Source organism: Rhinoderma darwinii, chromosome 7 (assembly GCF_050947455.1).
Source record: "Rhinoderma darwinii isolate aRhiDar2 chromosome 7, aRhiDar2.hap1, whole genome shotgun sequence".
Classification (NCBI taxonomy): domain Eukaryota; kingdom Metazoa; phylum Chordata; class Amphibia; order Anura; family Rhinodermatidae; genus Rhinoderma; species Rhinoderma darwinii.
The window spans coordinates 36,302,440-36,322,043 of NC_134693.1; the positions used below are offsets into that span (position 1 = coordinate 36,302,440).

The 19,604-nt window shown below is 39.3% G+C and overlaps 1 protein-coding gene across 2 annotated transcripts in view; it reads right to left on the reverse strand.

Annotated features, from left to right (window-relative positions):
• DPYD (dihydropyrimidine dehydrogenase) overlaps nt 1-19,604 on the reverse strand; it is a 751,325-nt gene that overhangs the window by 417,404 nt on the left and 314,317 nt on the right. For both annotated transcript variants that reach the window (XM_075833172.1, XM_075833173.1), the window contains exon 9: nt 12,578-12,685. In XM_075833172.1, the coding sequence (XP_075689287.1) occupies nt 12,578-12,685 (108 nt within the window). The remainder of the gene's footprint in view (nt 1-12,577; nt 12,686-19,604) is intronic.

A 19,604-nucleotide genomic window follows, 5' to 3' on the forward strand; every position in this document is an offset into this window, starting at 1 on the left:
AATCAAAGATCACTTTGATTCCGCCCGTTTAACACCTTAAATACGCGGTTAGTTGTGACCGCGGAATTTAAACTGTTAGAATCAGGGAGGCGCCCCCTCAAACACGCCATTGCGCCCCCCTCTCGGCATGATCGGCCGGTTACAATGGTTTTTATAGCAGCGTGGGAGCCTAATGAAGGCCTCCAGGTCAGACATATTTGTACTTCTTTGAAGCTGTGCCTCCGGCTGTCAGAATCACAATTTATGAGACTTTCAGAATCACAATATACTGCAATACATTAGTATTGCAGTATATCATGCAAGCCATCCAACTTCATCGCTGGTTCAAGTCCCCTAGGGGGACTAATAAAAACAAAATGAAAAACAGTTGAATAAAGTTTTCACAATTCCAAAAAACCCCCTTATCAAATTTTTTCCTAAATCAATGTTAAAAAAAAAAAGTTAACACAACTAGTATCGCTGCATCCGTAAAAGTACGAACTATCACAATATAGCGTTATTTAACCCGTTCGGTGAATTCCATTAAAAAAATATATGTATATACAGTGAAGGAAATAAGTATTTGATCCCTTGCTGATTTTGTAAGTTTGCCCACTGTCAAAGACATGAACAGTCTAGAATTTTTAAGCTAGGTTCATTTTACCAGTGAGAGATAGATTATATAAAAAAAAAAAAAGAAAATCAAATTGTCAAAATTATATATATTTATTTGCATTGTGCACAGAGAAATAAGTATTTGATCCCTTTGGCAAACAAAACTTAATACTTGGTGGCAAAACACTTGTTGGCAAGCACAGCAGTCAGACGTTTTTTGTAGTTGATGATGAGGTTTGCACACATGTTAGATGGAATTTTGGCCCACTCCTCTTTGCAGATCATCTGTAAATCATTAAGATTTCGAGGCTGTCGCTTGGCAACTCGGATCTTCAGCTCCCTCCATAAGTTTTCAGTGGGATTAAGGTCTGGAGACTGGCTAGGCCACTCCATGACCTTAATGTGCTTCTTTTTGAGCCACTCCTTTGTTGCCTTGGCTGTATGTTTCGGGTCATTGTCGTGCTGGAAGACCCAGCCACGAGCCATTTTTAATGTCCTGGTGGAGGGAAGGAGGTTGTCACTCAGGATTTGACGGTACATGGCTCCATCCATTCTCCCATTGATGCGGTGAAGTAGTCCTGTGCCCTTAGCAGAGAAACACCCCCAAAACATAATGTTTCCACCTCCATGCTTGACAGTGGGGACGGTGTTCTTTGGGTCATAGGCAGCATTTCTCTTCCTCCAAACACGGCGAGTTGAGTTAATGCCAAAGAGCTAAATTTTAGTCTCATCTGACCACAGCACCTTCTCCCAATCACTCTCAGAATCATCCAGATGTTCATTTGCAAACTTCAGATGGGCCTGTACATGTGCCTTCTTGAGCAGGGGGACCTTGCGGGCACTGCAGGATTTTAATCCATTACGGCGTAATGTGTTACCAATGGTTTTCTTGGTGACTGTGGTCCCAGCTGCCTTGAGATCATTAACAAGTTTCCCCCGTGTAGTTTTTGGTTGAGCTCTCACCTTCCTCAGGATCAAGGATACCCCACGAGGTGAGATTTTGCATGGAGCCCCAGATCGATGTCGATTGACAGTCATTTTGTATGTCTTCCATTTTCTTACTATTGCACCAACAGTTGTCTCCTTCTCACCCAGCGTCTTACTTATGGTTTTGTAGCCCATTCCAGCCTTGTGCAGGTCTATGAACTTGTCCCTGACATCCTTAGAAAGCTCTTTGGTCTTGACCATGTTGTAGAGGATAGAGTCAGACTGATTAATTGAGTCTGTGGACAGGAGTCTTTTATACAGGTGACCATATAAGACAGCTGTCTTTAATGCAGGCACCAAGTTGATTTGGAGCCTGTAACTGGTCTGGAGGAGGCTGAACTCTTAATGGTTGGTAGGGGATCAAATACTTATTTCTCTGTGCACAATGCAAATAAATATATATAATTTTGACAATGCGATTTTCTGTTTTTTTTTTTAATATAATCTATCTCTCACTGGTAAAATTAACCTAGCCTAAAAATTCTAGACTGTTCATGACTTTGACAGTGGGCAAACTTACAAAATCAGCAAGGGATCAAATACTTATTTCCTTCACTGTATATATATATATATATATATATATATATATATATATATATATATATATATATATATATATATATATATATACACATAAAACACGCAAATTGCTGTTTTTTTGTCACCGTACCGCTCAAAAAAATGGAATAAAAAGTGATGAAAAAGTCCCATGTACCCCAAAATGGTGTCGGTGAAAACTACAGCTCGCTCTGCAAAATTTAAGCCCTGACATCGCTAAATTGATGGAAAAATGAAAAAGTTATGTCTCTCACAATACGGCGAGACAAAAGATTTTTATTATTTCACCAATAGTTTTATTTTAAAAGTGGTAAAACATAAAACAAAATATATAAATTTGGTATCGCTGTAATCGTATCAACCTGTAGAATAAGGTGAATATGTAGTTTTTACTGCCTGATGGACATCGCAACAACAAAACACCCCAAAAAATGGCGTCATCACTATTTTTTTGCCCATTTCACCCAACAAATCATTTTTTTTCAGCTTCCCAGTACATTATGCTGTACAATAAATTGTGCCATGAAAACCTATAACTTGTCCCGCAGAAAACAAGCCTTCATATAGCTATATCCATGGAAAAATAAAAAAATATATAGCTTTTGGAAGGTGTGGAGGAAAAAACAAAAGTGAAAATACGAATAATGGCTGAGGAGGGAAAGTGTTAATAAAAAAAAAATTGTGCGCATCAAAAAGCTAATGAAAAAGGATTGAAATTCGTAGTTTTACACTTGCTGACTATGTTGTCAATGCAAATTAAAATGTAAGCTTTTGTTGCTACAATTGTAGAAAATATATTATATATCAGATTAACAGAAGGTTTTAATGAAAACAAAAGCCAAATTTACATATGTGTTACCTAGAAACACACTCTTGTTATAGGTCTACTGTGCCAAGTGGTATTATCCCTATTTTTTAGCTGCCACTGTATTCTAGAATTCACTCAATATTCTAAAGTCAAATTACACCAAATATAGAATTCATGCACCGTACCTTCAGGCCTTGTATTAGGCATTATACATGGTATCTGTTTTTCCTAGAGTGTTCTTTTAAATATCTAATATTCTGTGATATTGTGTTGGTGTGTTAAACGATCATGCATGTCCAACACAAACAATATTTTATTGAAGTAACAATTTTGAAGAAATAAATTATGCCACAATTGGATGGGTGGCCAAAAGACTTGTGCAACTCCACCTCTAAGTCTTGACCATATTCTCGAGCATAGTTGTGATGTACACACCATGTTGTTCGTTTTTCCTTTAGTGTTTCGTTAAAATTTGTGCATAACCCCAATTTGAATTTGTCTTTTCTTATACTAGAAATAAGGAAATTCATCTTACACTTATAACTAAATACAGTGAGAGCAGCCATTCTTTAGCTACCATGGATACTGAAAGCTGGATACCAATTTAAAGGAACCCCTTTAAACTAGTGGAAACTGAGGCACTTTTTGTAAGAAATATAACCCTGACAGCATACATACAGTAAAAAATAAAAACAGTGCACCAAATGATATAAATACATTCAACCTAATTAAGTATCTCCTGTGTCAGGTAAAGTAATTAACTTTTTAATTAAGCGGAGATAGAATTAAATGAAAAAAACAACTACACTACTCTAGAAAATGCACAAACCTCCTTTGTTAAATCTAGATGATTTAAATACTAAAATTAGATATGTTAAACAATGTTCAAAATTAAAGATATTCACATAATTACTGCAAAAGTAGGATAATCTTTAATTTCAGATTAAAACTCTATTGGCAAATAAAAAGGTTGCATTTTAGAATTGACAATCTGCATGATAACCTAACAAAAATAATATTACACACATATTATATATAGATAGATAAATAGATAGATAGATAGATAGATAGATAGATAGATAGATAGATAGATAGATAGATAGATAGATAGATAGATAGATAGATAGATAGATAGATAGATAGATAGATAGATAGATCTCAAATATCCTGCTAATTTGTGTCTACAGCTCCTATAAAAACTTTTTTCCATCTGACCCGAATGCTTTAACCTAGAATCAGAGTGCACAGGGTTTGTATATAGTCTGTTAGAATGGAGACACACAGATCTGTATAGGTGGTGTTAAAACGAAACGGTAGGAGCTTCTCCTCCAAGACCATTTGCAAAGTTGCCTATTTTTTATTTGAGATGTATATGAGCAGTAAAATAAACAGGTTCTGAGGTGTAAATAATCTTTAAAGAGGCTCTGTCACCAGATTTTGCAACCCCTATCTGCTATTGCAGCAGATAGGCGCTGCAATGTAGATTACAGTAACGTTTTTATTTTTAAAAAACGAGCATTTTTGGCCAAGTTATGACCATTTTTGTAGTTATGCAAATGAGGCTTGCAAAAGTCCAAGTGGGTGTGTTTAAAAGTAAAAGTCCAAGTGGGCGTGTATTATGTGCGTACATCGGGGCGTTTTTAATACTTTTACTAGCTGGGCGCTCTGAAGAGAAGTAACATCCTCTTCTCTTCAGAACGCCCAGCTTCTGACAGTGCAGATCGGTGACGTCACTCACAGGTCCTGCATCGTGACGGCCACATCGGCACCAGAGGCTACAGTTGATTCTGCAGCAGCATCAGCGTTTGCAGGTAAGATCGACTTACCTGCAAACGCTGATGCTGCTGCAGAATCAACTGTAGCCTCTGGTGCCGATGTGGCCGTCACGATGCAGGACCTGTGAGTGACGTCACAGATCTGCACTGTCAGAAGCTGGGCGTTCTGAAGAGAAGAGGATGTTACTTCTCTTCAGAGCGCCCAGCTAGTAAAAGTATTAAAAACGCCCCGATGTACGCACATAATACACGCCCACTTGGACTTTTACTTTTAAACACACCCACTTGGACTTTTGCAAGCCTCATTTGCATAACTACAAAAATGGTCATAACTTGGCCAAAAATGCTCGTTTTTTAAAAATAAAAACGTTACTGTAATCTACATTGCAGCGCCTATCTGCTGCAATAGCAGATAGGGGTTGCAAAATCTGGTGACAGAGCCTCTTTAAATTAAAAAAAATATGTAAATGATTACATTAGCATGAATTTAACATGTATATATTTACCAACCATTAACATTTACTCTTGAGTGCTGAGCTGGGGATTTAAGGAAGGAATAGATAGATAGATAGATAGATAGATAGAGAGAGAGAGAGAGAGAGAGAGAGAGAGAGAGAGAGAGAGAGAGAGAGATAGATAGATAGATAGATAGATAGATAGATAGATAGATAGATAGATAGATAGATAGCGTAGGTTTCCACCTCATAGAGCTTGCCTTGTCGTGGCAGATGGGCTCACACAATTTGATCAAAAGGTGCGCTAAGAACCTCCCTATTGCAAGTAGATTTAGCAGTAATGCATATTTATTTATATTTCGCTGCTTAGGTGGCATTAGTGTTTGCAGTGTGCTGTCACCATTTTCTTGTGTGATAGATAGATAGATAGATAGATAGATAGATAGATAGATAGATAGATAGATAGATAGATAGATAGATAGATAGATAGATAGATAGATAGATAGATAGCAGTGAGATGGGTTGCATTAGTGTACAACAGTCTTCAAGTCATGCTACAGATTCTAAATTGGATTGAGGTCTGGGCTTTGATTCGGCAATTCCAAGTAATTTAAATGTTTTCCCTTGAACCACTCCAGTGTAGCTTTAGCAGTAGGTTTCGGGTAATTTCTTGCTGGAAGGTGAACCCCCGTCCCAGTCATAAGTCTCTAGCAGACTGAGACAGGTTTTCCTCATTATTTACTGCCATCCATCTTTCCGTCAATCCCGACCAGTTTTCCAGTCCTTGCCAACAAAAGGCATCCCCACAGCATGATGCTGCCAACACCATGCTTTACTGTGGGAAAGTGTTCTTGAGATGATGGGAAGTGTTGGGATTGCACCACGCATAGCATTTGGCTAACTCAAAACTTGATTTCTTATGTTTTTCTTTAAGCAATGGATTTTTTTCTGTCCACTCTTCCATAAAGCCCTACTCTGTGAAGTGTCCAGCCTGTAATGGTCCTATGGACAGAAACGTCCCTCTCTGCTGTGGATATTTCGAGCTCCTTCAGTTTTGGTGTCTTTGTTGAATCTCTCATTAATGCCCTCCTTGCCCGGTCTGTGAGTTTTTGCGGGCAGCCTTCTCTTGTCAGATTTGTAGTTGTGGCATATTCTTTCCATTTTGTTATAATAGATTTAATGATGCTCCATGGGATGTTCAAAGTTTTAGATTTTCTTTTATATCCCAACCCTGATCTATACTTCTCCACAACTTTGTCTCTGGCCTGTTTGGAGAGCTCCTTGGTCTTCATGTCGCTTGCTTAGTGGTGTTACACACTCAGGGGTCTTTCAGAACAGGTGTATTTATACTGACATCATGTGACCGATCATGTGACACTCTGGTTGCACACAGGGGACCTTATTCAACTAATTATGTGACTTCTGAAATTAATTGTTTTGACCTTACCTTTTTTTAGGGGTTTCATAGCAAAGGGGGTGAATACATTTGCACTCACTATGTTTCGTTTTTAGTAATTGTTTTTATTTCTTTTTTAAACAATGTTTTTTTTGTTATATTACATTGTAACAATTTGAATTTAAAATCCATTTTAATTCCAAGTTGTAATGCCATAAAACAGGAAGGACACTGTGGTGAATACTATCGCAAGGCACTGTAGATAGATAGATCGATCGATCGATCGATCGATCGATCGATAGATAGATAGATATAGATCTCACATTCACATCTGCATAAGAATCTATAGTGTGATGTTCATTAAACAAATATCACTCTATACTGTATATTTTTACATTCATCCTTAGACTTTAGACCAGTGTTATATTGTATGCAAATAGTGGACACTTTCTATTTTTCTATGCACTTTCATTGTCTGTTGTCATAACTATTTATGTCCTCACATAGTATACTGTTTTAGCAATAACATTATTGGAAGCAACAATGCTAAACACATTACATTAAATAGATCTTAAAGATCTAATTAATGTAACCTAAAATAATAGGCAGTGCCAAAAATGCTTAAAGTGTACATCCTGTTTGGAAGAACATTGTATAAAATAATAGAGAATTGCAAAGTAATTGCATCACTTAATATGTTGCTTTAACCACTTTTCAAACCCAATTCGGCACAGACTTCTCTAACCCATGGCAATAAACTCTTATTATTGGGGATAGCAGCTTATGAATGGCCATACATTTAATGCATTGATGAGCTAAATCTGCTAGAGCCCTTACAGAGCGTCTCTCCATTCTGGCTTATTACGGGGGTCCTGAGTATTAGAACATACAAAAAGGGATGGTCTACATTGGATGACCCCTTTCAACAAAAATTATCAAGACATTCTGCTATTTCTAATTTTTTGGTCCCCTATGTGGTGTTTCCAAATACTCAAAACTGTTTTGACAAACTATTTACTTTATGTAAAGTTTATTTTTACATTCCTAAGTATGCAAAAAACAAAATTAACTTTTCATCCCATTAAGTATAGGTACATATATTTCCTGCATTTCAATCTATTGCTCTAGAAGTGTTTTATGCATTTAATTCCACCTGTGCCATAGATGTTAATACATTAATTAATAACGTACATTGACTTTATTCCTCACTTTCTTTGCAGGATCATAAAAAATCTGCAGTGGAAATCCTAGGTAAGAAATACTATCATTCAGTAGAATTTTTTATATATCTTTTCACAGAAAGAAAAACATAATGAAGCCTTCTAGCAATGTAGCAATCATAAGTGATGCAGTGCTTAATCTTTCTAAGATATAGCACAACTCTTACTGCCTGGTTATTATTAGCTGCCGCAAGGAGCATAATTTATCTTTGGCGTGTGCATCGCTAAATCACATTAACTATATAATGAAACACATATGTTAAATAATGAAATGCTACAACAACATACTAGGTATTTATTTCCATATAAAACAGCACAGACTCTATTATATTAAAATATCTAAAGGTAAAATTAGAATTTTATTGGGTAACAGTGAAAAGTATTTAAAAAAATATAGAGTTGAGTTGGGTATTTTTTTGGAGAGTCCTTGGCAGAGACACCTACACTTCAGTTCTGTTCTCCTGAATTTTTATGAGATAGCTGGTCCCTTTTTCAACAGCCCAGAGGGCACACTTTCGGCTTCCATTATAACCAACAACTCTGCAAAAACCTGCGGTGCTAATGTGAATGTTAACTATGAGATCTTGGCTCTGCCTTTTTATTGCAGCTTAACAGGATCTATCAAATGTCAACTGTGCTGACTACATCCACTGCTTGCAGCAACTATTGGAATGATTACTATGAGAATGTTTGCATTTCCCCTTTTCTTTCCATTAGCAATGTATTTCTGTTACCTAGCCAGCGATCTAGCATGTATTCTAAGTAGCCAAGCACAACAGAATTGGGAATCATTTATTATTTCAGATGTTGCCAGTGGCTATTAATAATGGTTATAGTTCCTTTAAAATCTAAAATGCTGGGTCTGTAGACATCAAGCTTATTTATTGTGTATAACTGTAGGCTTACAGGTAAAGTAAAGATGCCGGACAGAATCACAAGTATATAGGGGGACATTTATTAAGACAGGCGATTCACAAGCCAATCTTAATGTAAAAAGCACTGCAGTAAGATGTGCATAATGTATTAAGACCTATTAATAAATTACACCTATTATACCTTTTAATAAATAAGACTCATCTTGGGTGTCCGTGCATCAGAAAAGTTTTTTTTTTCCAGCTCCGAGCTGCAGTTAGATTTGCGCTATAATTTTGCAGTTTTTGACATTAATATAGTAAATTTGTTGGTCCGCCCACTTTTTAATAAAGTGGCATAAGCGGCACAAATGTCTCAAAAGCTGTAATTTGTTACGCAAATTGTGACTTTTGAGGCATTAGCGATGTTGTTTTACAGCAGAAAACGGTTGTAGAAACAATAATTAATTTCCCCTATAATGTTTTCCATAATAAGCCATACAAAACACAAAGTAGTAGAAAATCATTGGGGCCAAAGTAATAAGACTTCGCTGCAGTACGAGGCACAGCCAAAAATACGTCATCTTTGATCTGCTTATCAGTGGGTCAGACCCCATCAAATACAAATTGGATGGCTTATCCCTGACAGGCCATCAATGTGCTTTCCAAAACACCCTGAAGGGCTTCATCAGATGCATGGCTACATAAGAGCTACTATGACTTCTACCCGCATAATTACAACAATGATCAGTATTAACATTAGATTGAAAAATATAAAAATAAAATGGAAATTCTCTTTTAATTGTCAAAAATATTTTAATATCTTTATATGTGTGAACCTATATTGCTTCACTTGGACAGTTGTCACTAAAGTTCAAAGATCTGCTGAAAACAGCCTACAGGGGGGGGATGGCTATTCTATTCTAAGCCTCCTGGTTTATGACTTTGATTTTCAGCTGTTACAAAGGCAACGTGAGAAAATGTGATGACATTGTATTTCTTATGGCTAAAGATATGTACTAAAGAGGGGATGGGAAGACTGGACATTACCATATGTAGAATGTTCATGCTTTGCAAGTATGAGGTTACCACCTACTCTGATTTTCTTATAAATAAAGATGGATCCGCCCCCTAGGGCAGAGATCATTTGAACACTGATGCTGCGTGGCATGGTCTCTCCGGCCGGCCTCTCTCAGATCCACCATTGAGAGAGCATTCATTAAATTTGGAACTCATAGACAAATGCAGATAATGTCCAACGTTAACAGACAATGGAAAATTCTGCAGCGACAAACACTACTAAAGAAATCTTGAAAAAAGTCACCTGTGCAACAACATATGGTATATTTAGGGAACTGTATGTTTCTTGCCAATGATGGGATCAAATCCCATCCCGTTAGATCAAGAAAACCTTTCCAATAACTTGCACTTCTGATCTCACAGAATGGTATCCAATCCACTTTTTTCTTATAAAGCCGTAATACAGCCATGTGCATGAGCATTAAGAGGGATGGAGAGGGACATGGATGAATTAGAAGAATAGAATTAAGGGACTTTTCTAATCCATTTTCATTGTAGTCTGAAACTTGACATTTGTTTTTAAAGAGAGGAAAAGAGTTATTAAGGGTAAGTCCACACGCAGCGTTAACACTGCAGATTTTCCGTAATGGTTATCATTGTGGAAAATCCGCAGTGTAATACAGTAGCAGCAGAGCGGATGAGATCTGAACATATCTCATCCACACACTGCGTAGAAAATCAGCCGAAAAACTGTTCATAAATTAACCTGTGGTTTTTTTAATCCACAGAATGTAAATTTATGCTTTTTCTGCTGTGGTTTTCTCCATTGAATTCAATGGGAGGTAAAACCCACAACAAATAGCAAATGTTGCGTTTTTGCAGCGGGAAAAGCTGCGATTTTGCCGCAAAAAACGCAACTCAGAGGAAAAAACTTGTACTTACACCGGTCTCTGTAGTTATGGCGACGCGTCCCTCTGTTTTCCTTCCAGGCTGGTCTCCTGGAAAGAAACGTCCTCCCAGGAGGCCGGCTGCACTGACAACAAAGGGACGCATCGCCATAACTACAGAGACGGGGGTAAGTACAAGTTTTTGTTTTTTTAAACCGCTGTTTTCCACAGCTTACATGTCGCCCAGAAAAAGTGCACCACAATTTGCTTTTCGTTTTCCAGCCGGAATTCCCTGTGGCTTTTAGGGCGGATAAGTGTTGTACATTTATGTTGCGTATGCACACTGTCCTTGTGTGAACATGGCCTAATATTGTCTAAATTACAGATAGAATAAACCTTGAGGAGAAGATGCACTAAATTTACAGTGCAAACTGTAAGAAAGATTTGGCGCATCTTGATAGACTTTAGTTAAACACTTTTCTCTAACTTACTCCAACTCCAGGCTTACTTTAGACAAATATTTTGTGCTAAAATTGTGTCGTATGTCATTAATAACTTTGGAGCATTTTAGGGCTTTCCTTTTGCTACGCCCCTTTAAAAGTAAAGTTTAAAATGTTTCTCAAACCCATAACAAATCTGGCGGATGGCCTGTTTGCCAGTTTTTTGGGCATAATTTGCGTCAGAATTCTGGCACGTTTGCCATAGTAAATCTGCCCCAGAGTGTTCTTAAAAATATGACAGTCAGTTTACTTTGAACTTATGAAATCACTTTAGTGTATTTGTCTCATGGCTCTAATCCATGGTGTACTGTAAAAAAATAGACTCTCGTAGAACATGGCTTTGAATTTGGCACAGCTAACTAGAACATTCTGGATAATGTGAAACGGAGTTCGTTATTGCTTTAAAACTTTGCTTTCTTCCAGCTACACAGAAGGATACTTCAACTGTAATCTTTCATAAATTTACTTAAAGGGGCATTCTAAACGTAGACATTTATGGCATATTCACAGGATATGCCTCAAATCTGGGACCTGCACCTTTATCAAGAACGGGTGTCACCAAACCGCCATATTGCCTGGTGCAGCGGTGGCCACAAGTTGCAGATTATAGGTGGGGACTAGAGGAGAAGGGGCAGTGTATGTGCTTGGCTCTCTCCATTCTGTTGAATGGGAGCTACAGAAACAGGCGAGCAGCGCTTGCATGGCTGTTTCCGTAACTCCCATTGAATAGAATGAAGAAACACCATGTCTGGAACCTGGCGGCCACTGCATTAGCAAAACAGGGGTCGGATGGGCGGACCGTTCTTGATATAGGTGCGGTTATGCCATAAATTTCTAACTTGGGAATACCACTTTAACCATTTGTACATGGTTGTTTAGCTATAGATCCTCCAATATCACCGCAGCTTTAGAGCCTGTCTACTGTCTGTTCTAGGAATCCATATTTACTATAAGGGTTTCCTGTTTTCTGCTCTCCGTACAACGGCACTAATTTTACGGACCCATAGGCAACCAATATGTAAATGGCCCGCTGGCTAGTCAAGTGGGTTTGGCCGCCAGCTGTTTCCTTCAGACAATCCTAGGCCAGCGTCATCGTGTGAGACTCTGGAGTGTCTGGTGGAAACAGCCTCACACTGATAGATCACGGTCAGAGGCTCTCGCAATGACGCTGCCCTAGGAATGTCTGAAGGAAACAGCCTCACGCTGATAGGTCAGCGTCAGAAGCTCAGTGGTAGCTCCACACATTGAGAATCGCTGGCGGCCAAACCCACTTGGCTATCCAGCGGGCCTTTTCCATATTGGTTTCTAAATACAGAGGGGTCCATAGCTCAGCAACAGGGGGACACACAAGTACTGGACAAACACCACGCTGGACTCAGACACAGGGGCTATTAGGTAAGACTACTAACTCACTTTGTAGGACCTAGTGACAGGTCCTCTTTAAGACTAAGACTGGCGTATAAAATGCAAGGTGCATTAAATCAATGAACGCCTACTTAAAAGATTATTTTGTGAAATGGGCTTACCTTGTTTGCTTGCTTTAGCCACTGGAGGTAAGAAGTCCTTGGAAGTGTAGAAGCCTTGATCTACTTTAAGACCATGGAAAACATCTTCAACTTTAGGCTCAGGCAATCCTGAAAAAAAAAAAAGGTGGTAAAAGTCACATGAAATTCAAGAATAGGTTAGGATTAAAGGAACACGCCATGCAAAACAGATACATTGTGCTATGCCTAGTGTAGAACTTCAGGGGGTGGGGCATGACACTGGAATTTTCTCTCTTGTTTTTTTTTTTAATCCCTGTGTCATGCACCCGCTCTTTCCAGATACATTAAATGTTGCAAATGTTCTGTTCTAAGGATATTAGAAACTAAGTAATTTTCATTGATTATAATCTCAAAGATTCTAATTGCTGGTAATAATAAAAAGATGTACCATTTAAAAAAACAATTGTTCAACAGCCATGATAAAAGCAAGATGAAATAAAAGGAAGCTATATACACCTTTGGAGGGCATTTTTTTTTTCTTTTAATAAAAAGGTCAGTCAGTGTGATTAGTGCAACTTTCTAAATAGTTTTTATTAAAAAATTTGTTTTACTTTTTGAGATACAGCCGCTCTGTATTCTCTATACAAAGCAGCTGTATCTAGCGCTTAATCCTGCTCCCGTCAGGTCTGCTGGACTCACGGGTTCAGTGACAGCGGGTCCAGCATGTCCGATCCACCTGTAATCTATCATTACATATATATATATATATTGTGAGGGTTTAGCATCAGGAGAGGTTGGTACAGCGGTTTCTTTGTAGCCAGAGACAGGGACACCGTGCATTAAAAGTCATAACAGGGCTTTGCCTGTGTTTTTATTCTTGTCAAAGAAACAGCCTCTTGTACAACAAGGCAAAATACAAAATAAATCCTGCTCGTCTGAGCACTAACTAAACAAGATATTATCTAACTATACCGAGTGCCTTCCTACCAGGCACTGGACACAAAGTAACACAGGTCTTTACTCACATAGAATACAGGCTACTCCAGCCTTAGTAGTCTCCAGTCTGAGTCAGGGGTGAAACTCCCACACACTGTGTCTGCACCTTTTTATACACAGGCTACAGGTGCAGCTAATTGAGCAGCAGCCTTGTCCTACAAACAGAGATGGACTAGGGATTGGGGAACCCGCCCTGCTCTTCTCCAATCCAACTCCAGGCCCTTTTTCCGGCTTTTCCTTAAGCCGAGATTGGAAAGTTAGAGCTTTCTATTGCAAGAACTACTCATTCCCTGGAGCCTAGGATACATATGACAGGATTCTAGGGGAAATGTACCTTCCCTCAATGACTTTACCTGTCACTGTCTCACATACCCTCTTCCTCTGTTCGAGCCCGTGGGATCGGACACATTTAGCTACAAGGCAGTGTGTCCTAGACAAAGCGTCAGCATTGCCCTGCAGTTTTCCTGCTCTGTGTTCCACAGTATATTTGAAGTTCTGCAAAGTAAGAAACCACCGTGTAACTCTTGCATTTCTCTCTTTAGCTTGACACATCCACGTAAGAGGAGAGTGGTCTGTAACCAACCTAAACCGACGACCCAATAAATAATATCTCAGGGACTCAAGTGCCCACTTAATTGCCAAGCACTCCCGTTCAACTATGCTATAGTTTTTCTCAGCCGGGGTAAGTTTTCTGCTCAAATAGGTCACATGATGTTCCTCACCACCCACCTCTTGGGACAGAACTGCTCCGAGCCCCACATTAGAAGCATCAGTTTGGACAACAAACTCCTTTTTGAAGTCAGGAGTGACTAAGACTGGTTGGTTACACAGGGCCAGTTTCAACTCTTGAAAGGCGCTTTCAGCCTTCGTGTCCCACTTGACCATGACAGACTTACTTCCCTTGGTAAGATCTGTCAGGGGCGCTGCTGTGCTGGCAAAGTTTGGAATGAACCTGCGGTAATAACCTACAATTCCTAGAAAAGCTCTGACCTGCTTTTTGGTTGAGGGCTGGGGCCAGTTTTGGATAGCCTCAACTTTGTTGACCTGTGGCTTTATCACCCCTCTCCCAATTATGTACCCCAGATACCGTGCTTCCTCCAAGCCTAAGGAACATTTCTTTGGGTTTGCTGTTAACCCCGCGGCTCTGAGGGAGTTTAGTACTGCTTGTACTTTTGGTAAGTGGCTTTCCCAGTCATCACTAAAGATTATAATGTCGTCCAGATATGCCGAAGCATACCGACGATGGGGTTTGAGGACAATGTCCATTAACCTTTGAAAGGTCGCTGGAGCCCCATGTAGCCCAAATGGTAAACAAATATATTGAAACAGACCATCCGGGGTGATGAACGCAGTTTTCTCTTTGGCGCCCTCCGTGAGGGGTACTTGCCAATAGCCTTTGGTTAAATCAAGTGTTCCTTAACTATCGGCATGACTGCAGCGATTCGGTTTTGCTTTAACGTGACATGCTCAATTACACTCCTATAAGGTGTGGACTCTTGCTCCCAGGTTTCCTTGGCTATGTCCAGGAGACCACGAGGTTGTCTGCCGTATACAAGTTCGAAAGGAGAAAACCCTGTGGATGATTGAGGAACTTCACGTACAGCGAACATCAAATAGGGCAGAAGACAGTCCCAATCCTTCCCATCCTTACTAACCACCCTCCTCAACATGCCTTTTAAATAGGTGTATGTCTCTTTAAGACCGCGCCCGCATCGGCCACCATATGTGAGGGTTTAGCATCAGGAGAGGTTGGTACAGCGGTTTCTTTGTAGCCAGAGACAGGGACACCGTGCATTAAAAGTCATAACAGGGCTTTGCCTGTGTTTTTATTCTTGTCAAAGAAACAGCCTCTTGTACAACAAGGCAAAATACAAAATAAATCCTGCTCGTCTGAGCACTAACTAAACAAGATATTATCTAACTATACCGAGTGCCTTCCTACCAGGCACTGGACACAAAGTAACACAGGTCTTTACTCACATAGAATACAGGCTACTCCAGCCTTAGTAGTCTCCAGTCTGAGTCAGGGGTGAGACTCCCACACACTGTGTCTGCACCTTTTTATACACAGGCTACAGGTGCAGCTAATTGAGCAGCAGCCTTGTCCTACAAACAGAGATGGACTAGGGATTGGGGAACCCGCCCTGCTCTTCTCCAATCCAACTCCAGGCCCTTTTTCCGGCTTTTCCTTAAGCCGAGATTGGAAAGCTAGAGCTTTCTATTGCAAGAACTACTCATTCCCTGGAGCCTAGGATACATATGACAGGATTCTAGGGGAAATGTACCTTCCCTCAATGACTTTACCTGTCACTGTCTCACAATATATATATATATATATACACATATATATATATATATATATATACACATTACCGCTGGAGGACCCACTGACACTGAACCCGTCATGTCCGCGGGACTGACAGATTCAAGTCATAGTGAAGCTGCTCTGTATAGAGAATACAGAGCAGCTGTGTCTCAAAAAGTAAAACAAATTTTTAAGAAAAATTTAGAAACTTGAACTAATCACACTGACTGATCTTTTTATTTAAAAAAAAAATGTGCACTCCAAAAGGTTTACATAGCCTTTAAAACCTTGCAAGCATTGTAAAGATAAGATAAATATACATTTGAAGAATGCCATGTAAGGACCTTAAAGCGCAATGATCAATTTTAATGAGTTGTCCTATTTTTAGGACCACACGTTAGCTCTGTACCTGCACCTTGCACCTCACAGAATCCATATAAAATCCACATTGACTGCCTGCACCAAAAAGGCTACTTTTTTATTCAACAAGTAGAAGTAGGCATTAAAATAGGACATGTGGCTTTGTAAACCTTTTATAAACACAGGTTTGCAACTGAACAGTATTGATCTATACCTCAGTGGTAGATAAATGAGAAAATCAGCATCACATAAGAGGGAAAGAGTAAAAAAATAAATAAAGTGAGAAAACTGGTTACCTGGAAAATAGAATTCTTAGTATATTAATGTTTCTAGGGATATTGAAAGTTGGAAAACGTGACTGTATTTTATATATGATAACAGAATATTTTAATTAATTATATGCATTGAATTGAAGTGGATCTGTCAGCTTATAATGTTGCCCTATGTCAGAATAACATATTATAGTTACAGATCCGTACTCCTAGTAGCCAAAGCGGCACAACTCAAAAAAAGTGTGCCCTTTTGTTTTCAGGATCGATGAAAGAATACAGTAGACTCATAGTCATGAGTCTGCTGTATTCATAAGGGAAGCGCCTACTCTGCCTCTCTCCTCCTCCCCCGCCCCTCTTTGCGGTGACTGACCGGTTGCTCTGTATGCACATAAACACAGCAGCCTGTCAACGGCAGCCATTTTTAATGGTAGCCATTTTTAAGTCCAATATCTCCAATAATAGTAAGAGCCATATTAAGGGTACTTATCTCCTGTATTTATTTATAATAGACAAATGCATCCATTAGTCAGTGATCGGAGTATTCTTTTTAATAGGACAGGGGCTTTAGGCCTCATGCACATGACGGTAGCCGTGTGCACGACCCGTGATTGCGGCATGGACGGCCGTGGAGTGTCATCAGCGGGCCAACGGCAAATCACAGACCGCACACATATTGATTTCAATGAGACCGGACCGCAAAAAACTCATACATAATAGAGTTGTTCCATGAAGAACATTTATCACCTATCCACTGAACAGGTAATAAATGTGTGTCTGCTGGGGCCCCACCCAAGTCCCCAGTTACCTCTCACTGAACAACTGCAGTAAGGAGGAGATAAAGTGCAGCGGTGATTACAAATGTGACCAGTTTCCAGTTAATCTCTATGGAGCTGATGAAAACAATCGAGCGCTATACTTTCAAAATCTGTTCAGATTCATTTTCGTTATTTGATGAGTAAAATTTTCCCCTCTCTAAGGCCCCATGCACACGAACATATTTCTGCTGCCGCAATTCACCCGCACATCTGGTTTCCACGGTCCGTGCATGGCCCAGGAGCCTGGACGGCAAAAAGAAAGGACATGTCTTTTTACGGCCGTGTTTTGCGGTCCAGGCTCATAGAAATGAATACACGTGGCCATGTGCAAGGCCCGCGATTTGCGGCCTGCACACCAGTACGGTCGTGTGCATGAGGCCTAATTCTGAGGTTCCTTGTAATATTTGTAGGGGTTCCTGTAGGACAGTAACAGCAAGGCCTGATGAGATAGTTATATTGTTTCACTGGAATGAATTATTTTCAGGGTGTTCATAGCAAGAAGGTTGTAAATTACTGTGAACTAAATGGATTACCCAACATCTTCAAGCCACAAACACAGTTTAGAATTTAGTGGTTGCTATGGAAAGGTAATAGAACAATATGCTCATGTGTACTATCCCCTGTACGAGTTTTCCAAAGTCTCAAAGAAAGGGTCCAGTGCCACCACATATCTGAAGGCTGCATCTTTGGAGGTTAATACAGGTTTTTCCATCAGAACTTTCAAAAATAGAGATATAACATGGCAGGGGTATCTGTATAAAAGTTCTGTATAAAAGTTTCCTTAATGGATTTGATACAATTGAATTAGATTGCTCCGCATTTCGACCTCTGTTTTAAGAAAAAGTTGATGCCAAGTGGTAAAAATGCACCAAGGACTTTTAAAGTTTTTATGTCCTCGCTTGTTTCATTTCTGGAAGACATAGCCTTTGATATACACTATATTAATGTCAAAGAGTGGCTTTATTTTCTCATTAATTTCTGCATGCAAGTTTCTGTGTAATAAATGCAACCAGCAGATGAAATGCCATGTGGGTTTAATTAGTAAATGACACTAATTGCATTGTACACTCCAAATGACAGAAGTTCAACAATATTCCACTGGATTTATGTTCAGAGAAGAGCACAGGAAACATTTATTGATTTTTAACAAAATTACACAATAGTCGCAAACTAAAATTATTAAAAATAGTGTCTTAAAAGAAAATCTGATATTAGCTGTATAATATTACTAGCCCACCCTTAACATAAACTCGAGCTTACATACAGTAAATTACTCATTTCTAAAAATTCATAGAGCTTTGTGACAATATTATATCATTCTGCCTTTTGGCAGAGATAACATTAAAGCGTACCTAACTTTTCAGAAGATTTTCAGAATAAGCTATTGTATGTGAACATTAGAAATAACACTATTTCTGGCTATTATATGACTTGTATTCTTCATTATTTAGCCGTTTTCCACTCTGCATGCGCTCTAATTCTCAGTTGTCTCAAAGCTAGTGGGCGGAGGCTAACACCTATCATGTCTTCTAATGCCTTCTATACACAGCACACATAGAGAAGAGAATCCTGCTCTCCTATCTCTAGCACATATACAGAAGCTGCAGCAACATGGAGGAGATTATACAGCAGTAATGAGCAGTGTAGCAGAGAATCCAGCACTGGTGTGACATAGAAATTTTCTCAGCAGCGTGTCTGTCTCTCTCTTCTCCTGCTTACTCCTCCTGCTCACCCCTCGATAGACTGACATGCATCATGTTTGCTGACTCACTCTCTCTCTACTCCCTTCCCCTGCTCCTCCTCCCTTTTCCATAGACCTGTATAGTAGGTAGTGAAGAGACACACCCCCACCTTCTGCAGCCATCAATTCTGCTCTGTAACCAGGGACTGCCAATGCTTGATAACAGGGCGTGGACAGCAGATTACAGGAAGTACACCTAGTGGCAGTAACTTCACAGAGAATTTGCATGGATAAAACAACTAAATTTTAACAGTAAGTAAATTGCAAAATAATTCTATATCTGGTATGCGATTAGATTAGCATAAGTTATTTGAAAAGTTAATGTCTATTTAAAGCAAAACCTCTTCATTTTCACTCACTTATTTAGACTATTCCCTGAAGCTGTAACATTAGATGTGATGTCAGAGCAGACGTAATCACTTTAACAGGATCGTGGTAATGCTGAATATCGCCGTGATTTTTAGGCCCCATGCACACGACCGTAAAAAACCTCAGCTTTTGCGGACCGCAACTGCGGTCCGCAAAAACGGACCCATTCACTTTCATTGAACGCGGACATCTTTCCGTAGCACTACGGAAG